A 26,447-nucleotide genomic window follows, 5' to 3' on the forward strand; every position below is an offset into this window, starting at 1 on the left:
GATCTGTAAATAAAGTGAGAGCGCAGTGCCATCTTGTGGTAATTTGCTTCATATTTTTTCCCCAGTTCATTGATCTAAATTCATAGAAAGACTGTTTATCCCCCACCAAAATAAATAAAGGGAAAATTAGCTTAGAATCAATGTATTTTAGTTAATGTTTTGCTCACTGATCATAATTCTTATTTACAGTATATGAGAAAATTAATCTCTGCTTTTTCCTCTACGTTATTGTAACTAGGACTACACATATCCAACACCATCTTTTGAAACTCCTCCGTTAAAAGGAGCAAATACCTTTATGCAGCAATGATAAAATGACTGATTTTACACACGAAAGCCTACACCATGTCATTTTAATTTCAAACACGTCACTGAAAAACATTTGATAGAACACAACATTATATCACAATCTCATATACAACAAAAAATAAAGTATCATCATTAACAAACGTGTTGCTTCACTTCAAACCGCAACAGTGTGATAGAGAAACTGCACAAAAAGCAGAAAATATTAGGCATTGTACATTCAAACTGATTTATTTTATGGATTAACTCGATATTTATCGTTCTGCTTTCTATCAACTAAAAACGACCCAATAACAATAAACTGAGTGCCAACAAATCTTTTCTGTGTGTTCAGAGCTTGGTATTGCTCCTCTGTGGACGTTAAAGCTGTCCAAAAACCACTGAAAACAGAGCTGAATTTGCCACACTCCAGCGCCAACATGGGCACTGTAGTTCATTTTGTGTTGGCGCACACATGCTGTCCTGCTGTCATACAGTCAACATTGACCAGAACGGCAAAATGTGTATTAATGCACGTCTGCAAATAGTCTCAAAAAGCATATTATTTCCTTCTGTTTGAGAAATATTTGACGTAAAATGCAGTGGCCTTCTGAGGTCATTTCATTTTATTTTTTTTTTTACATTTGTGATGCAGTGTTGAGAGTTTAATTTTTATTATAATTGAGTAGGGCTGTTGAGAAACTGACATGCTACAGATGAATTTGCTTATAGGGGTTTGAATATACCGTTGAATATAATTATATCTGTAATACCATGGGTTTGGAAAAGGTTGCTGGTCAGAACACACTGCCTCCAATTACTGTATATAGAGAGCATTAAATAGACACTTTGCTTTTCATTGTGCACATTTTATATTACAGTACTAAGTAAATCTATTTCACTACTTGTTCAGCCAGTGTACAGTCAGTTTAACTTATATTGCCAAGCAAAGAGAAAATGCTTCTTTCAACAACGTCTTTCCTCAACATTTCATGAACCCATAACGCACCGACACAGAGGATTAAAATTCATGTGCACCATTTCTAAATATTTCAGTTTTGAATTGCATTAAGTTTTGAATTGCATATCCTGTCCCAAATCAAAGTAGCTTATGCTGCGTGTAATTGTGATGCCATTTTGGGCTCAGATCCTTTATTCATTTCTTCATTTTGTCCGAGCAGGTCAGATCATTTATACCACAAATCTGCCAAAAAAAAGAAATCTACAGAGACCTGCTTTTACACGGCAGGAAGATTGTGAATATACCAAAATCTGTCTGTAAGAACACTACAGTGTTTTCCTTTTAACCTGCTGCTTCAAGTCAGTTGTAGTGCGCCTGGAGGGTTCGGCCTATGAGGAGGAAAAGGAGGCCGGCCAGGAGGCAGAAGAAGACGGCGATGGGGGCAAACATGAAGGAAAGACCATAGTGGAGGGACAGGGTGAAGCCCGGACACAATGATGAGCGCTTGGAGTCTATGTAGACCTCCACCACATCCAGCACCTGTACCCACAGCACGTACATCACCACCACACAGAGCAGGGAAAGACCTGCAGAGAAGAGAAACACAGGAAATGTTTAATCAGTGGGTGCAGGAAGGAAGAGGAAGAATGAGACTGAATTTAAAATTATATAACAAAAATAAAAGGTATCAATTACGTCACAAATTACATTTTAAGTTAAAGATGCCATTGTATCCATGGGTAAAACATCTTTAACTGTGCAGTTTATTGTATTTCATAAGGCTACAATACGTTTTGAAAGCATCCAGTAATCAGACATCTCAGATCACTCTAAAGGGGTCAAAGTTCACCCATATAAAAAAAAAAAAGTCCTATTACATTTACATCCAGCACACTCAAGTGTGCACACTCACCAGATGCCAGGAAGAGGCCACCCCCCGCTTTATACAAGTGGTGGCTGGCAAATGGAGCAGCACAGATGATGATGAACCCAGCGAGCGCTACGGCTGCCACGCCGATGAGCATAAAGACGCTCCAGAAGCCTCTGTAGACTGAACCAGAGAGATGTTAGCCAACTGTTTCTAGAGCCGCTGAGGAAAACCACTGAAGGCAAACTTGAATAAATACTCACTTATGGCAGACTCATAGGCTGTGGCATTGTGGGTCTGATGAGACACGGGGAATGGGAAGAGGTAGGCGGGCATGCAGACCTTGGAGTGAGGCTGATTTGCTGCAAAGAGAAAGAATATATATATTTTTGCTCCGTGATAAATGGATATAGAAATTAAAAGAGACAAAAACTGCACGCGTCGTACACTGCCAACAGTGAGCGCTGGCTATTTGCATTCATTTTGTAGATTTAACCTCTTGAAAATGTGTTTCCTATTCTTCTTACTCTCTGTGAGACTCTCCTTTTGACAAGTCTTTCATGAACCAAACTGACACAATGACATAACTGTGCACTGATTTTATATTCTCTCCCTGGTCTCCTCTCTTCTCTCCCAACATGTGAAATTCCACAGATCCTCACAAGGTCCTTTCATTTCTTGAGGCCGAATCCGACAATGGCCCACCATTCAAAGTCCCCCGTCAGAAAATAGATGACACGCGATCACCTGACGGGCGACCAGAATAACATCACATGGCGCGACCTCAAAACAGTCACATGAGAAGGTTTTTCCTGCCACAATGCAGTCAGCGAACGGACAAAAACGGCAGCGAATCAAAAACAGACATCGGAGTTGTCGAGCTGCCATGTGACTGTGTGCTAGCAGGATAGTTTTTAATCTTGAAAGTGTAAGCTTCAGAGAAAAGACAACAGAAATCTTCCAATGGCTAATTTAACCCCTAGCTTTATAGCTATTGGAAATGCCTTTAACAGTTTAATAGCACATGTAGCATAAAAGTTTCTTTATGATTCTTCATAATTTTACAAGCTTCAAACAGGTTTCTGTATATTTTGTAAGGGAGACACCAGTAGGAAGTACGTCTGCTCTGTAACTGAAACTACTTTTTACATGAGATTACCCTCCCAAACCAAACAGAAAAAAAAAAAAAAAAAAGTCAACTAGATTTTCTGTTTTGCGGAGTTTTATACCCGTTGTGATGTCTGAATAATCTAATAAATATAAGCAATGGCACCTAAAGCCTGCACACCTTTATGAATGACCAAGGCACATGTAGCCGTTTAAACATTTGGTGCATGTAACATTTAAATGCAGCTACAAATCAACGCAAACAGCAACAAAACTCACTGAACCAGAGCTTCCACAGCAGGTTCTCATCATCCATGTCGCCCCCAAAGGAACACCTCCAGAAGAAGCCCTCGTGGTACAAGGTGACATTGTTACTGTCCTGCTGCACCACCACATCCCCACGCTGAAAAAGACAGAAGAAAGAGATGGATCACACTCACTGGGTTGGGATGGTGCTGCAGAATGTTGTTTATATGTGAAAACCTATGGACGCCCCCCCCCCCACCACCACCACCACCACCACCCCGCCCCCCGCCTGCTGCCGCAAATTAAAGCCTGTGAGGGCTTGTTCAAGATGATGTGAGGCAGGTGTGCAATTTGCTGCCATGATGTCTAGGAGCGGCTCAGCAGCTGTTAAATAAGGTCAAGGGTTGAGCTGAGCTAGCATCGCCCCGGCCCCTGGTCTAGCTCGGGGTCGCGTGAGAGCGCAGGTTCAGGGATGTTCTCGTTCCGGAAATGCTCATTGTTGGATGTTGCTATTTTTGCACATTTAAAAAAGCACATCCTAAACAGCCTATTGTGTCATCCATTAAACTCCCCTTAAAGAAACAACACCGGAGGTCTTTGACCTTCAAGCTTCTAAAAGCTAAGCTGAATCCAGGCAAGGCAGGGTATAAAATTTGCCTTTTTTCCCGCAAGCATTTTATCTAGAATTTTACTTTACTTTATTAATAAAAATACAGTTGTAACACTTCTAATACACTGACTTCTAAACTGCATTTCTGATTGGATTCCCTGTTGGTTTTCTTACCTTCAAATTGGCGTATGAACATAATTTTATATGTGATTACACATATACAAGATCATGCTGCATTATAATATACTGTATTCACCCCTGTACCATATTGGTTTTATTGTGCTGCCATCGTGCTCGACTTCAGTATCGGTGTCCTCAGTGAAAAGTTAAGTATGTTCTGGTCGGTGATATTTAATATGGTATCATTCCGCGGAGACTACTGGTATTTGTACTTCCATAACAGGGGCACATGATACAAGCTACGTCTTCAATCACTGCATAGCTGCACACACGCTACATTAACCAGTGTCTCGTTACATGAAGGGGACCTGCAGGGATGCCTCTCCAGTCCAGCCCACAGTTTATCCGCTGAAAGAGTGATCGGAGCAACTGGTTCCAAAATAGAGGAAGAAGCTGTCTAGTTTTAACATATAATATTTAATCGTCGATGTCAGTGTTTGGGATTAGAGAACCAACAACTTCTCTACACACGGTTTAAAGCTTAACTAAAACTACAAACTAATAGAATTACTAGATTGCTTCTTGGATTTAAAACAACAACACATCTTCACTTCAGTTCCAGGAGATTTAAAAAAAGAAAAGGAAAAAAGTTTTCAACCTAAAAAGTAAATTCAAATCTAGAAATACTGAAAAAATGTCTGTCTTCTGGGTCTCCTTGATCTGCTGCACCCACCTGTATGATCACACCGCCTGGGCCAACAGATCCGTCAGGGTTTGGGTGGCACGTCTCTGAGGCCAGAAGCCAGTAATCAGTTCCAAAAGCGAGGAGTGTGAACACAGCTGCCAACGCCCCGAAGAAGCCTGCAAAAAACAACGCCACACTAAGCTTCATGGTCCGGGATTGATAAGCCACTTGGCAGCAGGACTCAGTCAGTCTTTTCTTCCTACAGCAAGTGTATGTGACAAAGTGAGGCACAAGCAGCCACTCCTCTTGAGCTGTGTTATATCCACTGAGTGAGTCTGTCCTGCTGGTTCTCCACAGGTTCCTGGATACTGACTCCTCTCCTCTGCTATCTCTCTGTGTATGTTATGAGAGGACAAAGTTGTGCACATGACTTCTTTGGACCCTCCACTGGGGTCCCCCACCCACCCCCCCTTACAACGGGACTATTTTCGGCGTCTGATTTGAAGGCGGCTGCTCCGCTCCACAGAGGAGCTGAATGTGTGGAGCATTTCGAGAGTGTGAAGGGAGGAGATCAGCGCAGAAATAGCCGGTGGCAACTGGACACCTAACGTCTTACACGGGAATGTGAGGGCAGACTGAGAGGACAGAAGAGGAGCAAAGTATCCTACAACACCCTGCCTGAAACCTCTGCCACTCCAGGGCAAGACACTTATAAACACACACACACAGGCAGCAGCAGCTATCATTTCCCGTAAAGAGGGTGTTAGTGATTACTGTAAATGCGGCCGTTCATGTAACTAAACTTTGTGTTGTATCAGACAACAGGAGAACAGACATAACACATGATATAAGCCAAAATAAGTTTTACAAACCGGCTCTCATTCTAAATATGAGTCTTTGGATAGTACAACTTTTATCCTCTTGAGAAAGAAAGCAGATTTTACTTGCGAGCGTCAATAAATGTTTTAAAAACATACAATTTTGTGGTCAGTTGTGGTTAGAGTGAGTTTAGGGAAACATCTTGTTTATTAGCATCTAAAGGGAATATTTAGCAGTGAACCTAGATGTAGACACTGGCTAATTTACACACTGATGTGACTGAAGGCCTCCCTCAGGCAGAAGCCCCCCACCCACATTCAGTGGTCTGTGTGTGTGTGTGTGTGTGTGTGTGTGTGTGTGTGTGTGTGTGTGTGTGTGTGTGTGTGTGTGTGTGTGTGTGTGTGTGTGTGTGTGTGTGTGTGTAAAGGATTAAACGCTCAGCTCTGTGATTTACTAAATGCCACTATCTTGTCTGACAAAAGACTCACACTTTGTTATTTTTGTTGGTTACAAAATCAGCCGCTTTGATTTAAGTTCCATCTGTTGATTGGATATTGCCTGTTACACAAATTGTTTCTTTCTTTCTTTGTTTTTAAGTATAACTGGCAAATGTAAAGTAAATACACAGATATAAGTCGACTGCACATAACACACAACTGTACACGATCTCTGAAATATTTGTAGTTTGTATACTGTATTATAATTTTTTATATAAGTGCTTGGTCCTTAGTCAAAAAGGTCAGTTTTATGTCAAATCGTACATGGATGATACCAGATCCTATGTTTGGGACTTAACTGATGTTTCATTAAAATGTATTTTACATTTACACACACAGTATAGTTTCCTCAAACACGCTGAGCTAAAATGAACTGGACTCTGCAGGTAGCACAACAATATACTGTTTCTGTTTCGATATGATCCAACATTCACTTTTCGCCAGTTCATTAGGTACATTTGTGAAAACTAATGCATTCCAATATAACAGCTCTGAACTAACTGTTAACTTCGTGAAGGTTATGATATGCAGCATTTGTTTAAAATAATTGAGAGAGCTGTTATTCAACTCTGTTTTCAGGCTAAATAACAGGATCACTTCTGGGTTTAGGTAATTACAATTTAACAGCTACACAAACTACATCCTCCAAAGCTAAGCACAAAGCTAACGTTTAGTGCAGAACTATAATATCAGAGTATGTCTTTTTTGTACCAAATTAACTGTCTAGTGACTGTACAATGCACACAGTGTGAACAAGGCAACACTGCTGCTTTTTCACACACAATGAACGTGTCGATGAGTGTTGTGATGCTGTGGTAATGCCGTGACACTCCAGCAGGTGGCGGAGAAGTAACAACGGTCTCAGGTAATCTGAAGGTTTATTAATAAAACACACATGAAAATAGTTAAAAATATTCTATTTAAAGTGAGCATAAATATCAACGTTACAATTATTTGAGATGAGTCAGTTTACAAAGACTAAGGTTGTACTGAAAACATCTTCAAATATTATAGTATGAAATGTGTTTTAAAATGAAGGCTGCTTCTTAAAATATAATAAACTAATTGAATCAGATAGATAATTAACAATTTAACGTTCTGCGATAAATAGAAATTTCACGTTTGTCATCCATTTGAGCTTTTAAGACTAGGAGCTCCGTCTTTTTGCGTCAGTGGACGATACCATCTATCTGAGGAGTCGCGGGGGGGTTGGATCAGACAACAAAGCAGGTCAGCGCCTGAGAAATCAACTACGACTCGAACACTCAACATTATCTCTGGAGTTTAGTTTTCCCTATAAAATATCCCAGCATTAACAATGCACACGCTATTTGTGGTGCGGATATTAAATCCTGGAGTTCGTTGCCACCCCTGCATGTGAGATCGCTGCCGGGACGTGTTTGTATTTGGGATTTCTTACAGTAGAATAGTGCTGTGCGATACCACTAGATTTGGTATCGATCCGATACCAAGTAAATACATGGTTAGTAACGCCGATACCGATATCGAGACTTCTTTTAATAATTAATCTGAATTAATCTAAATCTGGATAAAATGTCACGACCTTTAAAGGTCTTTGTGATTTGCCTTTTCGGTTATTACTCAGTTTAAATCCAGGGCAAAGCTTATAAGTAAATATTTTAGTCATATATTTGTTCAGAAACGACACAAAATTACAACAGAACAAATGAAAACAAATAATTTTTCAGGTTGAGAGTTTTCAGTTCTTTCTGGGTTTTTTTTTTGTCTTAAATAAACAAAGTGTGCAAAATTATCACTTAACAACAAATATTATAAAACATGTAAAATTATTAGTGTGTACAATATGATACAAAAATTAGACAACATTTCTCCCTTTCATATCTATCTATCTATCTATCTATCTATCTATCTATCTATCTATCTATCTATCTATCTATTCTCTGACAAACTGAAAGGCCTCAACAACATATCCCGCCTCTGGGTCTGGAAAACTTTCTTCCTTCTCCGTTTCTGTAGCTCTGTGCTTTCTTTTTCATATGCTTAAACACAGGTTTGTTTTGTCAACATTACATCTTATCGCCTTTAGGCAAATAGTACAACTTGTTGATATTTCATTTCGACTTCGTATGAGAGAAAAACTTAAACTTAAGTATCGATCCCATTACATTAATATCGATCAACGCAGATACCAAGGTCGGTATCGATGTTATCGATGCTCGGATCGGTCCGCCCACCACTAGTACAGGCTGATGAGCGCTTCCGCCTTGACTGTTTCCGTGCTGTCATAGAGGGAGGATGAACAACCACAAATGTAGGACTTTTTTTCTGAAGCCAAGAGGACGGACGAGAATAATACAATGTATCTATGTGGTTGGATTCATGGTGAGTAGCTACGTGAGGACTTGGTCGCTTGGTCGTTTTAGCTGTTTGGGTGAGCTGTGTGGTGTCATGTAGTCATGCTCTCATAAATCAGGTAAACAAGGGGGGAAAAAATCAATGAAATACCGGTAGGTATTAATTAGAAACATATATGAAAAAGTCAACTTCAAATAATACAGAAACAAAGACGTGCATTTCATTGATATGAATTTAAATACTATGCTAATGAAAAATCCTTGAATGTTAAATGCTTATATTTGCCTAGATCCTGCTTAAGTACACGAGAGAGTTGTTGACTTTCCAGCAAGTGTGTGCGTGTTGTAAGCATGTGTACATCCATAGAAAAGAAAGAAGAAGTAATAGAACAAGACAGGTTATTGTGACACTTTGACGTTTACTTCTTTAAAGAATCACTGTCAGTAAAATGTGTTGCTCCATGGGCTGACGCTTTCCTGAATTAAAAAAATTAAATAAAATAAAAACACAGCTTATTCTATTGTGCTGTAGTTAACCTTGGGCTGCATACCTTTCTAACAATCATCTAATTAAAGGTGACTAAAAGGATCCATGCAGTCTAGATTTTTTGGCACAAAGGGAAGAGAAGAAAGAACAGAACAGCAATGCTGCCAAAGATTAAGCAATTTCTATAATGGGTCGTGTTAGAACACTGTATGAGTTGCTGTGTGACTTCAATCAAGTCTCTGGCAAGAGCTCCTCTGATCTCAGCAATGCAGATAAACAGGATGAGCTGCGGGGTTCTGTGGCTGCTGATTGGCGAACAATGGCTTTGCATTATTAGCTTGACTTGCGTCTTTCTAGTTTTACTGGGTTCCGATGTAACAGGGCTCATTGTCAATTTTATTATTATTGTTTACTCTCTCTGTTTGCTTTAGGACTTGTTTGGGGTGAGCATGATCATCCCACTGCTGAGCCATCACGTGAAGGCTCTCGGAGCAAGTCCCACGGTGGCCGGTATTGTAGGTGAGTCGCGTCGATAATTGGTAGAAATCTGTTTAAGTTGGGTAACACACGGCCTCTGGAGTCAGGCCTCAGAGTGACATAACCGTTAATGGAGAATTAGGCTGATAAAACCAGTTAAATAATAATAAAAGTGATTTACAAGAGACATTTGGTTATATTTAATTTATGAAGACAAATGCTTCACAAATTGATAAATCAGTTGATGAATTTTTAAGCCAAATGTTCTTCAGATAGGGGGATTATAAATTGCACAGAACCTTAGGCCTTGAAGGAGGAGGAGGAGGAAGCAATGAGAGCAAATCTAATTTCTTAGTCATAGTTAATATAGCTTAATATTTGACGTATTACTCTATATCCCTGATTAGGAGAAGCAATAATGTTGTATGGGACGGTCCGGTAAGTTACATATTAACAAAATATGTTGAATTGTAAGATTTTGGCGACATCTTGTGTTTAAATACTTTTTTTCCCCCCAGTAGATTAAATTAAAACTAACTTACACTAAACTGTTGCAGGATCCACATATGGAATCTTGCAGCTTTTCTCCAGCACCATAGTTGTAAGTATGGACTTTGTTTCTCTCTCTGAAAAAAAAAAGAAGAACTTTTTCTCTGCGTCTTAACCCCCTATTCAGTCCCTCCTGCTTGACAAGACACGCTCACAGTTAGTGGCCAAAATGGTCGCATTCCATGTCATCCCTGGTATTTCACGGAGACAATAAACACTGGCTGTTTTTGGTTGATTGTGGTCACACAATGCGGCCAGTCTCCACACTTTCACACACACACCCATGCACGCACACGAGATCCCTCCCGGTTAGCCGCAAATTGCACAAATTCCCTCGCTTTGCACAGGAATCGATCTTAAAGCTCTTGACGCCGCCCCCCCTGAGTGGATGCGTGTTTTAGCAGCAAATAAACCTTTCAGTGGAGCGATGATGAAAAATCCATCATTCAAAAACCGCACCCGAGCAGCGCTGGACAGTGGGACGTTCTGAAGTTTTCTGCGTCTCTTTCCTGCCGCCCAGGGCTCCTGAAATTGGTGTAATTTTCAGAGGTCATGCGACAAATTAAACAGATAAGGACTCATGTGTTGGTTCCTGTATCCGGCTGGAGCCTGATTAATGTAGGGATACGTGAACAGCTGGGCCACTATGATAATCCCACCCTGCTACACGCAGAACACAGCAAACTCAATTGGTTCTAATTTCATTATTTCATCAGATGGTTATGTGTGTGTGTGTGTGTGTGTGTGTGTGTGTGTGAGTGAGAGAGAGGGCGAGAATCTAATAAAGACTTGTATAACAGTCTCGGCTGCTGCTTACAGAGGAATCCCAAGGTTTTTGGCTTTGCGCTTCATATTTTGAGTCAGCTGATCTTTAGGAAAAACGAACGCCCACGTAGCTTCGAAACAAAATCCGACTCAAAAATGTAGTTAGCGCTCCACGTTTTCTCTGGCGCTTTTCGTTCCTGTTCGCCGTGTCTCACGCCCCCTCACTGAATAGACCTGTGTTCCAATGTGTGTGTTTTTTATTTGCATCACATTTCCTCTTGTGTGACTGGCAGGGCAGCTGGAGCGATGTGGTGGGACGGCGGAACTCCCTGCTCACCTGTCTGCTGCTCAGCGCTCTGGGCTACGGCCTGCTGGGGATGTCCAGCAGCATCGCGTTGTTCATCCTCGCGCGGATACCCGTGGGTAGGTTGGTGGAAAGGGTGCAGGAGTTCAGCTGCAGACCTTATGTGTTTCCTTTTACTATGGGCGCACTACTTAAGGCAGTGCCTCTAGTATTGTGTTGAAAGTATCTTGGAGAATCTGGAGCAACATCAAGTAACAATTCGTTGTTCACTATATTATTGGTTTGTTATCATTAAGGAGTTTATGTGCTTGTACTGTTGTACAACGTAGTCAAGGTGGCTACTTATTTATATATTTTACGTACTCTTGGGAAACTTCATCTTCAGCTGCTTCAATATGTGGTTTAGTATCACACTCTCATGGATTATTGACACATTATTTGAGAGCATAAAGCAGAATCAGTCAGGCAGCTCACTTCTCACTGTCTTCTGTTTCAGGGCTGTTCAAGCACTCCCTGTCCATCTGCAGAGCCCTGCTGTCTGATCTGGTGTCAGAGTCAGAGCGCCCTCTGGTGATGGGACACTTCAATGCAGCCTCCAGCGTCGGCTTCATCCTGGGCCCCGTGGTGGGTGGCTACCTCACCGAGCACGAAGGAGGTTTCTATACGTCCTCCTTCACTTGTGCGGCCATCTTCCTAATTAATGCTGGTGGGTCTAAAACTAAAGGAGAAATGACTGATTTCTATTTTATTTGATATATATATATATATAAATATCTAATACAGTGTGTTCGTCGTTCCAGGGCTGGTGTGGATGCTTCCATGGAGTGAAACGCTAGCCTACTGTAATGGCACTAGCTCCAGCAACAACATCAATAAAGGTTGTCACGACAACCACCATAGTAAGTCTGCACACAACGGCTCCCATGCGAACAGCCACCTCCCGGTGTTGACAACAGAGACCGAACCGCATTCCAGAACTCCTGGGAAGTCTTACGGTGGTCTCAGGTGGAGGGACGTGTCTCTGCTCCAGCCTGTCTGGAGACAGCTGTCCTCAGTGGGCTCCAAAATCCACATGGTGGCCTCCTCTGACATGTGGGACCTCTTCCTCGTGCGTCTTCTGATGGCCATAGCTATCATGCTCTACTACAGCAACTTCTCTCTGGCCATGGAGGAGCGTTTCTCACTTAAGCCAAAGATGACAGGTTACCTGATCAGCTACAGCAGCACCTTAGGCGCCCTGGCTGGGTTCCTGGTGGGGCCGGTCACCCAGGTCTATGGGAACAACATGTCTGCCCTCCTGCTTCATTCCACGGTGCTCACCTGCTCGCTCATTTTCCTGTACGCGGCGGCGCCGAGCGTGTGGCAGGTGCTGCTCACCTCCACCTTCTTCGCCATTTCTACCACTATCGGACGGACGTGCATCACGGACCTGGAGCTGCAGAGGGGAGGGGTGCAGGCCAGCGGGACTCTGATCGGAGCTGGGCAGTCAGTTACAGCCGTGGGTCGGGTCCTGGCCCCTCTTCTCTCCGGTCTGGCCCAGGAGTTCAGCCCTTGCGGCCCACCCAGCCTGGGAGTAGTGCTGGCTCTGGCAGCCGTCGGTTTACTGCTCAACAGAATCCCTAAATGGGACGGGAGAGGGACGACCAAAACTATTAAACTCTGAGTAACTGAATTAAGTTAAATTCTGGAAATCTGCCACTCCGAGAAGTGCACTTATCTGCAGGAGGCCAGCTGTGACGATGAGCAGGGCGGGACTCATCGAGGGGACAGCGTTTCCCACCGAAGAAAGTTTTCCGACAGGATGCCGAGCGTCAGACGCCCGTCTCCACCAGCACTACAGTCCTTCTCTCAGGGACAACAGAATCAAAAGCACAGCGTCGAGGTGACGGCTAAGCTGCGAGGTTAAATGCGTTTCCCCAACGTGCTGCAGTCTGCGCAGTCGGCACAAACATAATACTTGATTGACGCTGTGGTTTTAATGCAATTCTGTAACAACTACACGTCCAAATCCCAATGAATTTACACTACGAACCAAAATAACTACAGCTTCACCCAAACACTTCAGAAAAAAAGATGGAACTATGAAGAAAGTCCATGACAAGTGGCAATAAGGCAGATTGCTGTACCTTTTTTTTTTTAATTTTTTTTTACAAATTTACCTCAATAGCAGTTTTTTCTTCTTCTGAACTGTATCAGAAATGGTTCCCATGGTGGTATTATGCAGATACACTACCAATCAAATGTTTGGACTACACTGAGAAGGTGTGTCCAGACGTCTGACTAGTAGCGTATGGGTGAATGTCTTAAAAATTGTACACTTACTAGAGATTTGTTAATTTATCCGAGGAGATATTTAAATAAAGAAGTTTCGTTTGGTTCCGTCGCTGTATTTCGTCTTCCGTTTATAACGAACCCATTCGCCTCCCGGACAAGAAGGAAAATTTGTCTTTAACGTTTCTGCAAACACTGAATCCTTGAAGTACATGTCTGATAAATGCCAAACAAAATCACAAGTAATAAAAGACGTTTTTTATATGTTTTGACTCTATGCTGGTTTGGATGTTATAATAAATACATTTAACTAGATCACACACGCACACTTTCTCATCTTATCTTCAGGTGTAGATGCAGTTGTGTCACATTTCTTAAGTTGTGTTCACCAGAATAAGAGATAACGGCTTTCAACAACTTAGAAAAATTTTATTACAGAATAGGAAAACAATAGCAAACTGGGCCAGTGAGTCTATTAGTGTCACAGACATAAAAAAAAAAACAGTGTTTACAGTACTTTTTGCTGCATAGCAACGGAAATTAAAATAGCCTACAGTATACACAAAAGTCACCCATGACAGGCAATAAAATATAGTAACGTCATATTTACATGTAAGGAACAAAAAAATACATTATTAAAAATTCTACGGGAAGGTAAAAAGTATCTAAATGAAATCAGCAGTGTGCTTCATATGTGCCTGATACCTCTGTCTTTGAGGTATCTCTGTCCATTTTGGCTCAGTTCGTAGGGGCCTTCACGTCTAACAAGAAAATCAACGGACCTCCAGAGCGAGGATGCACCTCTACAGTTCCTTGAAAACCTCGGCATTAGTCCAGCCTCAGCTCGAAGCGTTTTTAGTTTTTAGTTCTTCTTCGGGTTCCACTGAGGCCGCCTGAGCAGAGGGTTTTGAGTTGTGCCGTCTCTGGGTTCAGCTGCCCAGGCTGGAGGTGGAGACAAAGGCTGCCGTGGCGTCTCCTCCTGCTCCTCCTCCTCCTCTCCTGCCCCATGGTGGTCACTCCTCAAGTTGTCCCTGGAGCCGTTGTTATTATGAACTGAGGGATGACGGGAAGCGGGCACATGAGAATCGCTGTGGTACGAGTTTGTCCTGGACATGCCGCGCCTCGACCTGCCGCTCCCGCTCCTGCTGCTCCCGCTCCTGCTTTCATTCAGGATGTCAACCGAAGGAACTTCCCTCAGGGTGTCCAGTCTGCGCAGCGGCATCATGGCCTTGGAGGAGGAGCGGGTCGGCTGGCCGTACCGCATGCGTCGAGCCGGGTAGGCGACCTCTGACATGGTTTCCGGATCATCTGGGGACAAGTGGAGAAGAAAAACAGAAACATGACGACAGGGTGTCCGCAGGGCATTGTGAGTCCAAACACAGTGAACAAGTGTGTGAATTTATTCATTTATTGAAAAACAAAGATGAACTGGTAACATAAAAGCTGGACTACTATGAGTGCATTTCTAAATTGACTCTGAGAGCGGCAGTTTATACACATGATTCATTCTCCCAGCCTATTTGAATTCCATTGTATGATAGTGGTTTATAGTCTTTGTTGTAAAACTGAAAGTGTTAAGTTAAAGGTGTCACGGGTGTAAATGGTTACTATTTGTGAGGTGTTAAAAAAGGTCTTGAAATGAACTTCACGATTCCTGCATACACCCTGGATGAAGAAGCGATTAAATACATTATATTTCACACAAGTAGACAGAAACGTGAGGCCTGTGAATGTGAGATATAAACGCATTTAAAAGGGAAACAGAAAGGGAAAGTATATTCGCAAACTCACTCGTGTAGCTGTGCCTTGGAGGACGAAATGTTGACTCCAGACTCTGTCCAGCAGGAAGGGAGAAGTACTTCTGTGATTTGGACGGCATCTGGGAACAGAAGTCGCGACAAAATGTTGCGTTCCAACTAAGAAGCTGAGACAGTAAAAAGACTGAATTTGACACCTGTAAGTTCCCGCTTACCGACTGGAAGCTGCCAGATCGAAGGCTGCGACGGACGCTGGCGTGGCGTCTGATCAGGATCTCCCTAGTTTGGCTGTCGTTGGGCAGGGCGTGCTTAGTTGTGTATGCGACAGTCTAAATAATAATAATAAAAAGAAAAATGAATGAGACTTCCAGATCAAAAATTCCACCATTCAGGCCACTGTGTAAACCCATAACACATCCCCATTACATCAACCTTGTGTCTGCAACCTCCTCTGGAGACGACAATGGTTAATGAATAGATAAACTGACAGCAGAGATGCTTTAAGTGCATTCCTCAAAGCTCAGATTACTCAACCACAACCGGCCACACCTGTTTGAACCACAATAGTAAATGTCTGGACTTTGCGAGCTACCATCCAAGCCTGCCCTCCCACGTACCTCCGCTGTCTCTACCCCGCAGTCCGACCTAAAACAAACATCACCGCCTCTCGGATCCTCTAAAGGTCGCCATTGTTCTTTAGAGAGGAGGCTCCTGAAAGTGAATTTGCCTCGTCCGCTTCACAAGAGATCAATGCTGCATTAACACAATTGGCAACTAATAAAATACATCTGAAGAAGGAAAAAAAAAAAAACTGAAGGCACACTGTTGTTAATTATGATAACTCTGAAGTGGTATGAATTTAAAAAGGTCACACTCCACCAGCTTTGCTCGTTACAAACACCGGAGATTTCAACAGAAGCTTAATGTGAAAACAATCAACAACGCAGACGGTAGGTGACGCAGGCTTTGTTTGAGCTGTAAATATGTGGAGAAAGACTTGAAAAGAGGGGTTATTAAGATAATCAGATAAACCGAGCACAGAGGCACATGCTCCCTATTTGTCTACACATCAAAGAGGGCCGTCCTCAACCCTGATGTCATGTCGCTGGTGGAAAAGTACTGCCGGCCACAGTCTATGCAAAAGAGTTTCGGAGTTTGCGGGTGTGGTGTTCGAGTCTCGACTCTCGCTTTCGTGTTAAACCTGGGTGAAATTATCACTTTTCTGATTACGGAGTTCGTGAAAGGAAGCAGCTGCACAAGGTTTCACTTAGAAGTTGGATCAATGTATGTGTATGTATGTATGTGTATGTGTTGGCTTGGCCTGCTGACGTTGAACCATCCCAGCACAACAACAAAACGCTGCACATCGCTACACGTACTGTCAGTTGCTGAACTACAACATTTCAAATGCAAATGCATGAAAACTGGTTTCAGCTTTCTCACTCATGTAGAGTATGTTAGTAAACTAGAAAGATAGTGGGGGAACCATCACACCCTGATCACTCCCTGTTCAGTACACTCCCGTCAGGACTAGAACCACCCGACACATGAACTGTTTTTGTTTTTTTCCCCCAGGCCATCTCTCTCCTGAACAAACCCTCCCAGATCCCTACTCCGCATCATTCCCAAAGACACTTAAAACAGTAACACACATCCCATTTCTGCATGCAACATCCACAGCAACAGCCACCTATTTCCTGCATTTGCTACGTTCATTATTCACTGTATGTCTCCAGTTTTTAAACTTCTCTAAAAATTGTATATAGTGTGTTTTTTCTCTCACTTATTTAACTTTTATTTAATGTTGTGTGGCGCCGTTTGCACCAGGTAAAATTCCTGTGCACATTTGGCCAATAAAGAGATTCTGATATGATCTGGTTTGATGTTACAGGAGAGCGGAGGTAGTTTTGACGTACGGTTTGTGTTTGTTGTGGTAACTACAGCATGAGAGATGGAAGCAGTACTCAGATCTTTAACTTAAGCAACAGTATCAATGGATAAAAAATAAAAATAGTGTATTACACTTACGCAATCAGCCATAACATTATGACCTAATATTGTGTAGGTCTCCCTTGTGCCTCTAAAACAGTTTCGACTGAATTGTCAGAAGATGGTTGAGGTTATTTACTGCACCCGTCATTGGTTTTAATGTTATGGCTGATCGGTGTATGTGCGAATGTTATATTATATTGGCAGACTTTTAAAGGTGTACCTGTGTGCGGTGTATCTAGTTTTAGTTATTTGGTGGCTTCCATTGTCTAGACCTGGCCCTGCCATTCGATCCATCTGAAATCACTTTTTTTAACATTTCCACTATTTTTGCTTTTTTGGTCAAATACTGGATCATATAAGGTTCAAAGAGTTTAATCAAACAGTAACTGAAATGAGATCATCTGAACATGTGGCTGTCAGTTAGATGGGGCTCTTTCTATATGAGTAGATCAGAAGCTAAAACGGCAAATTTAATCCTATTTTATCTGCAAAATCTGAAATCTAGTGAAGCGGAAGTAAAAAGTAGCATCAAATGTAAATACTACATATACTACATAAAAATGCCTCAAAAAATTACAGTATTTGAACTTGCATGCATCACCGTGAATAGTTTGAATTCTGCAAAGTTCTGCTTATTCTCACCCGTTGCCTGATCTTGTACATGTTCTTGGACAGGAGGTCGTGCATGTTCTTCAAGTCGGCAGCCAAGAACTTCTTCTTCTCTTTACCGGAGCTTTTCTTTTCCTCACTAAAAAAAAACAAATAGAAAGAAATTGTTGCTTTAGTTACTCTGAAAAGACAATAAGGGTGTGGTGTAATAGCCAGCAACACAGAGAGAGGTTTCGGGGTTTCGTACTGGAGAGACACGATGGAAGGAGCGGCACTGATGTCCCCAGACACCGTGTCCAGGATCTCCATGGCGTTCTGCAGCTCCAGCTTCTTATAGAGCGCCACGATACTGGACTCGGCCCTGCTGTCTCTGATCAGGATCCTACGCAGAACTAGATTGTTGAACTTCATGAACCTAAGATTGAGATAAAGAAGATGGCATTGATTATAGCAAACTCTGATATTGTATAATATAGAGACAATGATCAAAAAGTGCACAAGTACGCAGCCAGTATTATTTAAAATGTTTCATTTTCATTAACAAATCCACTTAAAAGACTTTTAAAAAACTACAATGTGTTAGTCAATCTGTCAAAACTAAAAAGCTTTCATATTAACGTTTACCCGTGTAAATCTATTAAAATGTGTGAGAAATAGATTTTTACTTGAAGTATGAATTATTTTCACAACTCGTTTGGTGTAACTGAGGTACTAGGGACTGAAACATACATTTTTCCAGCTTCTAAGAAGTTTCTTATCTAGATCATGTCTTTCTCACCTGAATACGATACTGTCAGTGATTTTTAGCGGTGACTGTTTATATCTCTGATCTAAAGGCACTTTGTTCCCTGGTGATGATCTGATGAGTCTGTAATGCAGTTGGTATGTGCACTTCCTCCTTGTTGTTTTTTGCATTCAATTTGCCCACGTCATATTTGCATTCTTCACAAATGATGTGTGTGACACTGAGGCCAAGTTACTAACACAACAGGACAACTACAGCTTGGCTGTCCTAACACCTTTTCAAGATGCCAACATAAATACCTCCAAAAAAACTTTAAAGCTTGAACGTGTCTCATGCTAAAAGTCACCGTTTCATTCATTTCATTTTTAGAGCCATGTGTGTCATTCAGAAACTGTTTAGTCATCTTTTCACTGCGTGTTGTGACTGGATCATTTGAAGTGAAACCCTAAAGTTAGAGACCTGAGGAACCCGTTACACAGGACAGGTATGAGGAGCGGTAACAAAACCAATGGGAAGTGAAGGAAGAAGAGGAATGGGAAGAAGGAAGAAATGCAGGCGGTGCAGAAGTGAATGCAGTAACAGATAAAATATAAAAAGTGAATTTTTCTCATCGTTACGTTATGTGCTCACACTGTAGCTTCTCCATGCTTATCACGGGAGCCTCATTAGAGCAGCAGCACGACTCAAGTAATCACATCTATTCACAGGTCCAGATTAATGAAACTATTAAATTGTGAGTTTTCCAGATTTAAGGTTAGGAAATATTAACATTTTAGCCAAATATTAAAATTCCAAAATTAAAATTAACAGCACTGCAAGGTCCTTTTATTATAGCAATTAACGCTCAATTGGGAATGTCAATAAAATTTAAATCAGAATTGCAAATCTGCAAGACACGAGAACACTGAATAAAGATATTTAAAATCTGGACTGTACATGAAAAACAAATACTTAAATATGGACTGTAACCAGGCTAAAACTTTTGAATTAAAGGTGTTTAAACAGTTCAAAGCACATGGTTTGTGACATGGAAACTGCCGCATGTGGAAGAGACCACGAGGAAGTAAAATATCTCGCAGCTACAGGAAGAAAATCATCAGCATTACTTGCTGAACATGACACCAAAGTCTGATCAGCCGTCGGCATTCCCACACAGTGTGAACAATAGCACAGTCAAACAAAACCTCAAACAGGGAAACACAGACCAGGTAAACTAAAACCTCCGTTTTAAATTCTGTTCCACTGCAGGGTTTCAGCATGAACCCGTTAGACAGTGAGACATTTGACACCAACCACGAGGGTTGATTATGGTGGTTAACGTGTTGCAGAGCAGATCGGAAAATAATCTTACTTGTCCTTCCAGTAGAAGTGGCTCCACTGTCCACAGAGATCCTCTATGCCTGCAATGGTGTGTTCCATGAGCTGGGAGCAAAGTGGAAAGCTGTTAGCACCATGAGCACAAACACAACGTCAACTATACATATGTGGTCCGTCACATACCCTGCAGTGGATCTCCACGTTGATGGTGTCGAGGTTGCGGTTGGTTCTGCGGACATTGATGAACTCAATCAGAGGACGGATACTGATGCCCTGTAGAGAAAATGCAATGACTGGGTGGACAAGGACCTGGCTGGTGCTCGTATGGCATCCAAAAAACATGGAGTCATTTCTCAACTCTTTTTTAAATGATGTGGTGTGTTCAGATCTTTTTATCTCTGAAAGAGCACAGGCCGCAAATCGCCCAAAAACATCTTATATATTTTACTTTACTGACTTTATCTTATTTATTTACTGCATTTACTTTTAAGAAGAAAGAAATACGTACAATATATACTGATATAAGTTAGAAAGACAGCATTCCTAACCACACAGACATCCTTACCTGTAGGAAGACTGTGAAGAGGATGATAACGATGGTGGCGGTGATGAAGAGGTGCTTGCGTTCCATGGTATCAGGCAGGGTGAAAGCCAAGGCGAATGAAATGGCACCTCGCAGGCCACCGTAGGCCAGACCAAACTGATCTTTCAAGTTGAACGGGATGGTGCGGAAAGGATTAATGATCTGAGTCAGGACAAGGACACCTGAGAGAGCGGGGCAGGAAATATGTTGTGTTGTTAGCGAGTTTCAAGCTGCACTGATTGATGTTTTTTTGTTAACAGAGAGAGAAGTCTAGTAGTGTCAGTGATGATGATGATGGTGATTTGTCTGTCAGGAGTTGGTGAAAACCAAACACAACTAAACGGTGTGGGTACACTTGGCCATGTTGTCATTATCACTGTCAGCTCTTGCATCAAAAATAGAATCAATCCAAAGGAAGGGCTTGAAGGAAGGGTTTTGGCCTGATATATGAGCCGGCTGATATATATCGGGGCGATATCTTTATTTTTTATTTACTTATTTTTTTGCTGGTATCGGTATTGGCTGATAAGCGGGTGCGTTCACAATAAAAAAAAATTTCCTCCAAGTAGGTTTACAGACAGGCGAATCGACAGGGAATGCTGCTCTGCTGTGGACCCGTGCAGCCCATACATTACCACTCCCCCACTAACAGGGTGCATGCACCTGAAAGATGGAAAATGCTTGTACTCATAGATGTGTCGACATTTTTCCTTTTGGTTATTTATTTATATAAAGTTACCAAACCAACCTCTATTTACGTTATCATTCTACACGGTACAGTCATTACAACAGCCCTAACTTGTACTGTTGTTGTTGTTGTTAAGTAGGAGTTTGCTAGCTGAAGTTTTTTTTTCCCTCTTTCTGGAAAACTAATATTGCAGGTTGTCGACACCGTCCACAGTTTAGACTATTTATGTTTTTGGTTAAATTGAGACTTGTAACATTTGTTACCACTGTGTCATTTTTATCATGGCTCCAAATATCGTCTCAGAAAAACTGACATTATCAGAAATCGACCAATGCTGATGCTGTGGTATTGGCCCCAAAAAAGCCATATCGATTGATCTCTATTTGAATCACGCTTACACAAGTAACTTTAAACTTAACTGAGACAAACAAAACCTGAGCTCTAACACGACACAGAAACCCTGCCCTCTACTTACCCAGACCTCTCCATATAAAAGCAAATAAGAGTGTGAAGAGGATGTAGGCCCAGTTCCACTCGTGCTCTGTCGTTATGGTGACGACCCCGAGGAAGAAGAAGATGAGGGTCTCGGAGATGGAGCCGAGCATCTTGACCACATGTCGGATGGTCGTGCAGGAGCGCTGGGAGACGTTTTCCTCCACGTAGTACTTCATGGTGAGGGCACAGGTCACAATGCTGCAGGAGCACATGAACAGGGACGGGTTTGTCGTGCGTTAAACGCTGCAGTTAAACTCAAATGTCAGATCCTGCAGGCTTTTTTGAAATACACTCACGCCATGATGGATGAGATGGCAAAGAGCTCGGCCACCAGGTAAGCCAGGTAGCTGTACATGAATATGAAGAGCGGCTCGATCTCTCTGACCCTGGAGGTGAACCTCGTGGTGAAGGCGGCCACAAAGCCGAACAGGAGGCCGAAGCCCATCCCGCCGAGCCCGACCACAAAGAACCTCGCCACTCCCAGGAACACGTCCACAGGCTCCACCACCGGCATCTCCGCCACAAAGTTGAACATATTGTACAACACCTGGAAAAAAAAAAGAGACACACATAAGGTTTTGTACAAAAGGACAGAAACCCAGACATCCCAATCAGAGGTCATGGGTGGTGTCAGGGGCTGTGGCCTCTAATGACAGTTTCAGAAAGGAGCGATTTATTTAAATATTTACTCTGCACTGTTTGCAATTTGATAATCCGGTTATAAAAAAGCACCCGGAATGAGTCATGGAAAAGGAGCTTTTGGCAAAGTTGCCAGCTTTGTTCCTTTTCCTCCTGTTGTCCTGCACATACCGCTGAACAGTTTTGCCTTTTATACATCTAAAGAAACACACTTTTCTGTGACCGCTTGTCCCCTGGAGGGTCGAAACTGTCACATATTTAATTGGACACTATATTTTTTATTCTTATCACTGACAAATTCCACAACAAGATCAATGCCATTCATGAATTAATATTGTGCTCTTAACAGCTCATTATAGAGGTGCGACACTTCACACTCATAGATTATTAATAGACACAGAAAATATATCGTATATTAGGTATTTAAAATTTGACATAATTTAGTATGTACCATTTATAGAGTTGGGTATTACTGGTTTTGGCCTTTTTCTGGGATTTCCTGTTTGCTTTTCAGTATTACCAGTTAACATCTTTTCAGTTTTATCCCGTTTAACAAGGAGTTCAGAAGCAAGTCCTTTAATGTCTGGTGGGAAAGATCTACTTTGCTGGAGTCAAATTTCCCAGCTCTTGATAAGGTCATAAATGTGATAGTCATGTCAAACTAGGCCGGCCCAAGACAAGTCAAACAGGACTAAAGCCGACTGGCCGTGTGTCATGTAACATGGTAACAGTTCTGTCAGATCAAACCGGCCCTCTCCATCAAGACAGGAGCTCAAAATAATGGGCCTCCTGAAACGGTGGTTGTTAAACCGATTGTACAGTTGCCACATTTTGCCTTTGTCTTAACAAGAATAATCTAACCTGAAACTCAGAAGTACTTGTGTTTATCAGATTATTGCACCTTGTTTGATAAACGCACTTACACAACACTAAGGCTTCCGTGCAGGCCACTCCTGGGCATGTACCATTCTCCTGGGTAAATGTTTGTCTTCGCTTTCTGCGTCTGCTCCACTACTGTGTACTAAACAAAAAGGGTCACCGCACCAGAGCGAGGCGCGGGTTCATGTAGGCGGGTGGGTGCGTTCGAGCACAATATGAGGACGACAAGGAGGGAAATTTGAGCATGAGCTCACTCCAGTCGACACCATCATGTGTGAACGTTAACTCCTCCCATATAACCACATCCAACAGTGACCTCAGAAACTGGTTTGGCTGCATCTGAGCAAATAAACTCTGAACGGTACACAGCCCTGCAATGTGTCAACATATTTGTTCATGCGTCTACACATTCCCTCACTTTTTTTTAAAAGTTTGATATTTTTGCCACTGCAAACGTTGCCCGGCCACACGTCATGCACTCATATGTACTCAAACTCGCGGCAGTGATTGAACAGATTGTCCAGCACCTGACGAAATCTGAGCTAAGCCTTTTGACAGCGGAAGAATGGAAAAGCTGCAGACGAGACAATAGTGGTTCTGCTTTTTTTGTGTATCAGTAGTCTTGACACTAAACGCCACCAAACAGAGCCTTAAATGGTAGGTGGAGTCACAGTGGCCTGCAAATAAAATTAAATGATTGCAGTGAATGGAGAAAAACGCTGATCTCAGATGTGTGTCAAATAACACAATTAAACCTTATGCTCTTTGTGTGACCCATGATGATAAATAATACTTCTAAAGTCACACAACAACAGCTTGAGGTAGCACCTTGCTCTTCGCACCTAACGTTTTCACAACAAATACTCACCCATAAGTTGCCAAAGCAAGCTGATGTGTTTCTGCAACTCTCAGCTCAAACTAAAGAGCCCTCTGAGCCCCAACATGTCAGAAAAATAACACTCATCTACATAAATCCAAACGGTTAACTCACCACAGTGACGGCATCATTAAAGAGACATTCTCCAAACACCACGATGTAGAGCTGCTCGTTCACGGACACGTCCTCAAACACGTTCAGCACGGCCACGGGGTCCACGGCCGAGATGATGGTGGCGAACAGCAGGTTCTCCTGGAGGTTGATGTCCTGCACGCCGAACGCCTCAATCTGGCATATGGCAAACAGAGACATGCCGATGCCGATGCTGTTCCACAGAGTCCCCACCACCGCAAACCACAACACCTGCAAAAAAAAAAAAAAGAAAGAAAAGGAAATGGCACATTCAGTCAAAAGGGGAAGTTTGGCACAGTTTTGGAAATGTGACCAGGACGGATCCGTGACGAACCGTGCCGATGTTCTCAAAGAAAGGCCTGGTGGGCATGAAGTAGCCCGAGTCCAGGACAATTGGGGGCAGCATGTAGAGGAAGAAGACATTGCTGGAGAGCACAGCGGGGGGCTCCTCCTTGACAGAGTGCATGATGGCACCCACGATCAAGCCAATGCTGATGAGAAGGCACGACTCAGGCACCCAGATGGTGATTTTATGGTACACATGGAAACCTGAAAGATGAGGGAAAGGATGATTTAGAAGGAAGATAAATGCATGCATCATTTATGAGAACACCCCACTATTATTATTTACATATTAATCACCTAGATTTGGAGCAAAAAAAAAAAAAAAGAAAAAAAAAAAGACAACCTGAATGTCACTTACCAATTTGTGCAAATGATGCCAGCAGGATCCAAAGGGTGATCTCAAAGGGTATCTGTATTCTTGGATAATCCATTGTAAACACGGGTAAATTTGCTTTTTCATCCTCTGGATAGGCCTGCGGTCCATTATCAGGCTTGACCGGGGGAAGAATCGTGACGCCACTCGTCGGTTTAGGAGGAACTTCTCCCCTGGAGCCATACAGAAGACTGAAGGTGGTGCAGATAATTAGTAAAACCCCCGCTCGTTTGGTAATACTTAAAGCCATTGCACAAAAAAAAAAAAAAAAAGTCCTTGCAGCGTAATCCGTACGGAAGTCGTATCCAGGTCGTAATGTGCCAGTCAATCACTTGATCAAACTTCGCAAACGAAAACAAAACAAAAAAAAATATGAAGAGGTGGAAACAAATTAAAGAACCGCCACACAAAAAAGTTTATAGTCTTAATTTTCTCATTCAAACATCTTCTCTGAGATCAAGTTTTCCAGGTGAGCTCTTACACAAGTTGATCCGGATGCGTCTCCCTCCAACCGCACAGGAACAACACACCTGCGATTCACCTGCAGCGCGTCCATGAGTTCCGATAGTGGCTGGGCGCGGCCACGGGCCCGGGTGTGATTGGACGTCAGCTGGAGCAGATAAAAAAAGGTGGGACGAAGTGTTTCTGTGCCATTGAAGGGCCGCCGCGGAGTTTCGATGACACCAGTGGCGACTTGAGCCACGAGTTTCAAGTCTCAGTTTTCCTGATTCATCTGAAGGGTTTTTTTTTCTTTTCTTTCCTTTTAATTAATGGCCGCAAAGGTTCATGGATCTGGTCACCGCTGTGAGAATAATAAAAACTGGAGGGAAACGCAGAATTCAACCCACATGACAACATATAAAGTTAATTTTAATTTTCAGCGTCAAAGTCACATTTAAATAGGCAAATAGTCATAAAAAATACATATTTTTAAAGCGCACAGACTGTAAGTGTATCTCTCTTCAGATGACCACAATCGTAGCAAAGAGCAGAAACACATGAAAGTCACACACTAGCATGCTCAAAACTGACTGAAGTTGGAGGATAGAGGATAATACAGCCAGCAGGAGAGACATGGTGTCCTGAAGATGTTTTGCCCCTCGGCCTCCATCACGTCTGGAGGCTGGAGCCACATGTAGTGTCCACGTTGCAGTTCAGCACAGCTGAAAATGATGAATGAAAAATAAAAAAATAAAATAAAACCATAAGTCTTCCATTCTCCTGTCTCTAAGCAGTGGAAAATAATGTGTAACAATTGGGCCATTCAGCCTAAACTCAACCACAGACCTGCCAGCAATTATTGTACTGCATCCTAGGTGGAATAAAATCAACTGATTCTGGGTTTGATTTTAAAACTTTTAAAAACTTCCTCCAAAAAAACCTGCGTCAGGGCCTCCTCAAAAGGTTGCAAGTATAAACTGCAGGATCCACTTTTTTTGTTTGTTTGTTTGTTTGTTTGTTTTGTTTTAGAGGGTCAGAAGCCAGACAGACACAAGACAGACTTGATTGATTTCAACCAGCTGATGCCTGAAATAAAGGAGAGAAGGAAAGACAAGAGAAAGAAAGGCAGGAGTTCCCACTTTTTTATTTGTTTACGATGTAATGACCTTTTGGATCTTTAATTATGAC

The 26,447-nt window shown here is 42.2% G+C and overlaps 3 protein-coding genes across 3 annotated transcripts; 1 reads left to right on the forward strand and 2 right to left on the reverse strand.

The window, feature by feature from the left end:
* Positions 1 to 336: 336 nt before the first annotated feature.
* Positions 337 to 5,286, reverse strand: tmem182a (transmembrane protein 182a). The gene is made up of 5 exons (XM_047601602.1): positions 4,931 to 5,286; positions 3,501 to 3,624; positions 2,378 to 2,476; positions 2,160 to 2,297; positions 337 to 1,833 (listed from the first exon to the last, which is right to left on the reverse strand). The coding sequence occupies exons 1-5, from the start codon at positions 5,087 to 5,089 to the stop codon at positions 1,607 to 1,609; spliced, it is 747 nt and encodes a 248-aa protein (XP_047457558.1). The 5' UTR covers positions 5,090 to 5,286; the 3' UTR covers positions 337 to 1,606.
* A 3,144-nt stretch (positions 5,287 to 8,430) lies between these two features.
* Positions 8,431 to 13,651, forward strand: mfsd9 (major facilitator superfamily domain containing 9). The gene is made up of 6 exons (XM_047601526.1): positions 8,431 to 8,562; positions 9,453 to 9,540; positions 10,056 to 10,099; positions 11,106 to 11,235; positions 11,613 to 11,822; positions 11,917 to 13,651. Exons 1-6 carry the CDS (start codon positions 8,476 to 8,478, stop codon positions 12,777 to 12,779), a joined length of 1,422 nt encoding a protein of 473 aa, XP_047457482.1. The 5' UTR covers positions 8,431 to 8,475; the 3' UTR covers positions 12,780 to 13,651.
* Positions 13,652 to 13,795: 144 nt separating this feature from the next.
* On the reverse strand, positions 13,796 to 25,353 carry slc9a2 (solute carrier family 9 member 2). The gene is made up of 13 exons (XM_047601525.1): positions 24,804 to 25,353; positions 24,435 to 24,649; positions 24,083 to 24,331; positions 21,870 to 22,120; positions 21,554 to 21,771; positions 20,373 to 20,572; positions 19,991 to 20,080; positions 19,842 to 19,912; positions 17,993 to 18,160; positions 17,779 to 17,884; positions 15,360 to 15,473; positions 15,179 to 15,266; positions 13,796 to 14,695 (listed from the first exon to the last, which is right to left on the reverse strand). The coding sequence occupies exons 1-13, from the start codon at positions 25,066 to 25,068 to the stop codon at positions 14,250 to 14,252; spliced, it is 2,481 nt and encodes an 826-aa protein (XP_047457481.1). The 5' UTR covers positions 25,069 to 25,353; the 3' UTR covers positions 13,796 to 14,249.
* Positions 25,354 to 26,447: the final 1,094 nt, after the last annotated feature.

Source organism: Mugil cephalus, chromosome 12, assembly GCF_022458985.1.
Source record: "Mugil cephalus isolate CIBA_MC_2020 chromosome 12, CIBA_Mcephalus_1.1, whole genome shotgun sequence".
Lineage (NCBI taxonomy): Eukaryota > Metazoa > Chordata > Actinopteri > Mugiliformes > Mugilidae > Mugil > Mugil cephalus.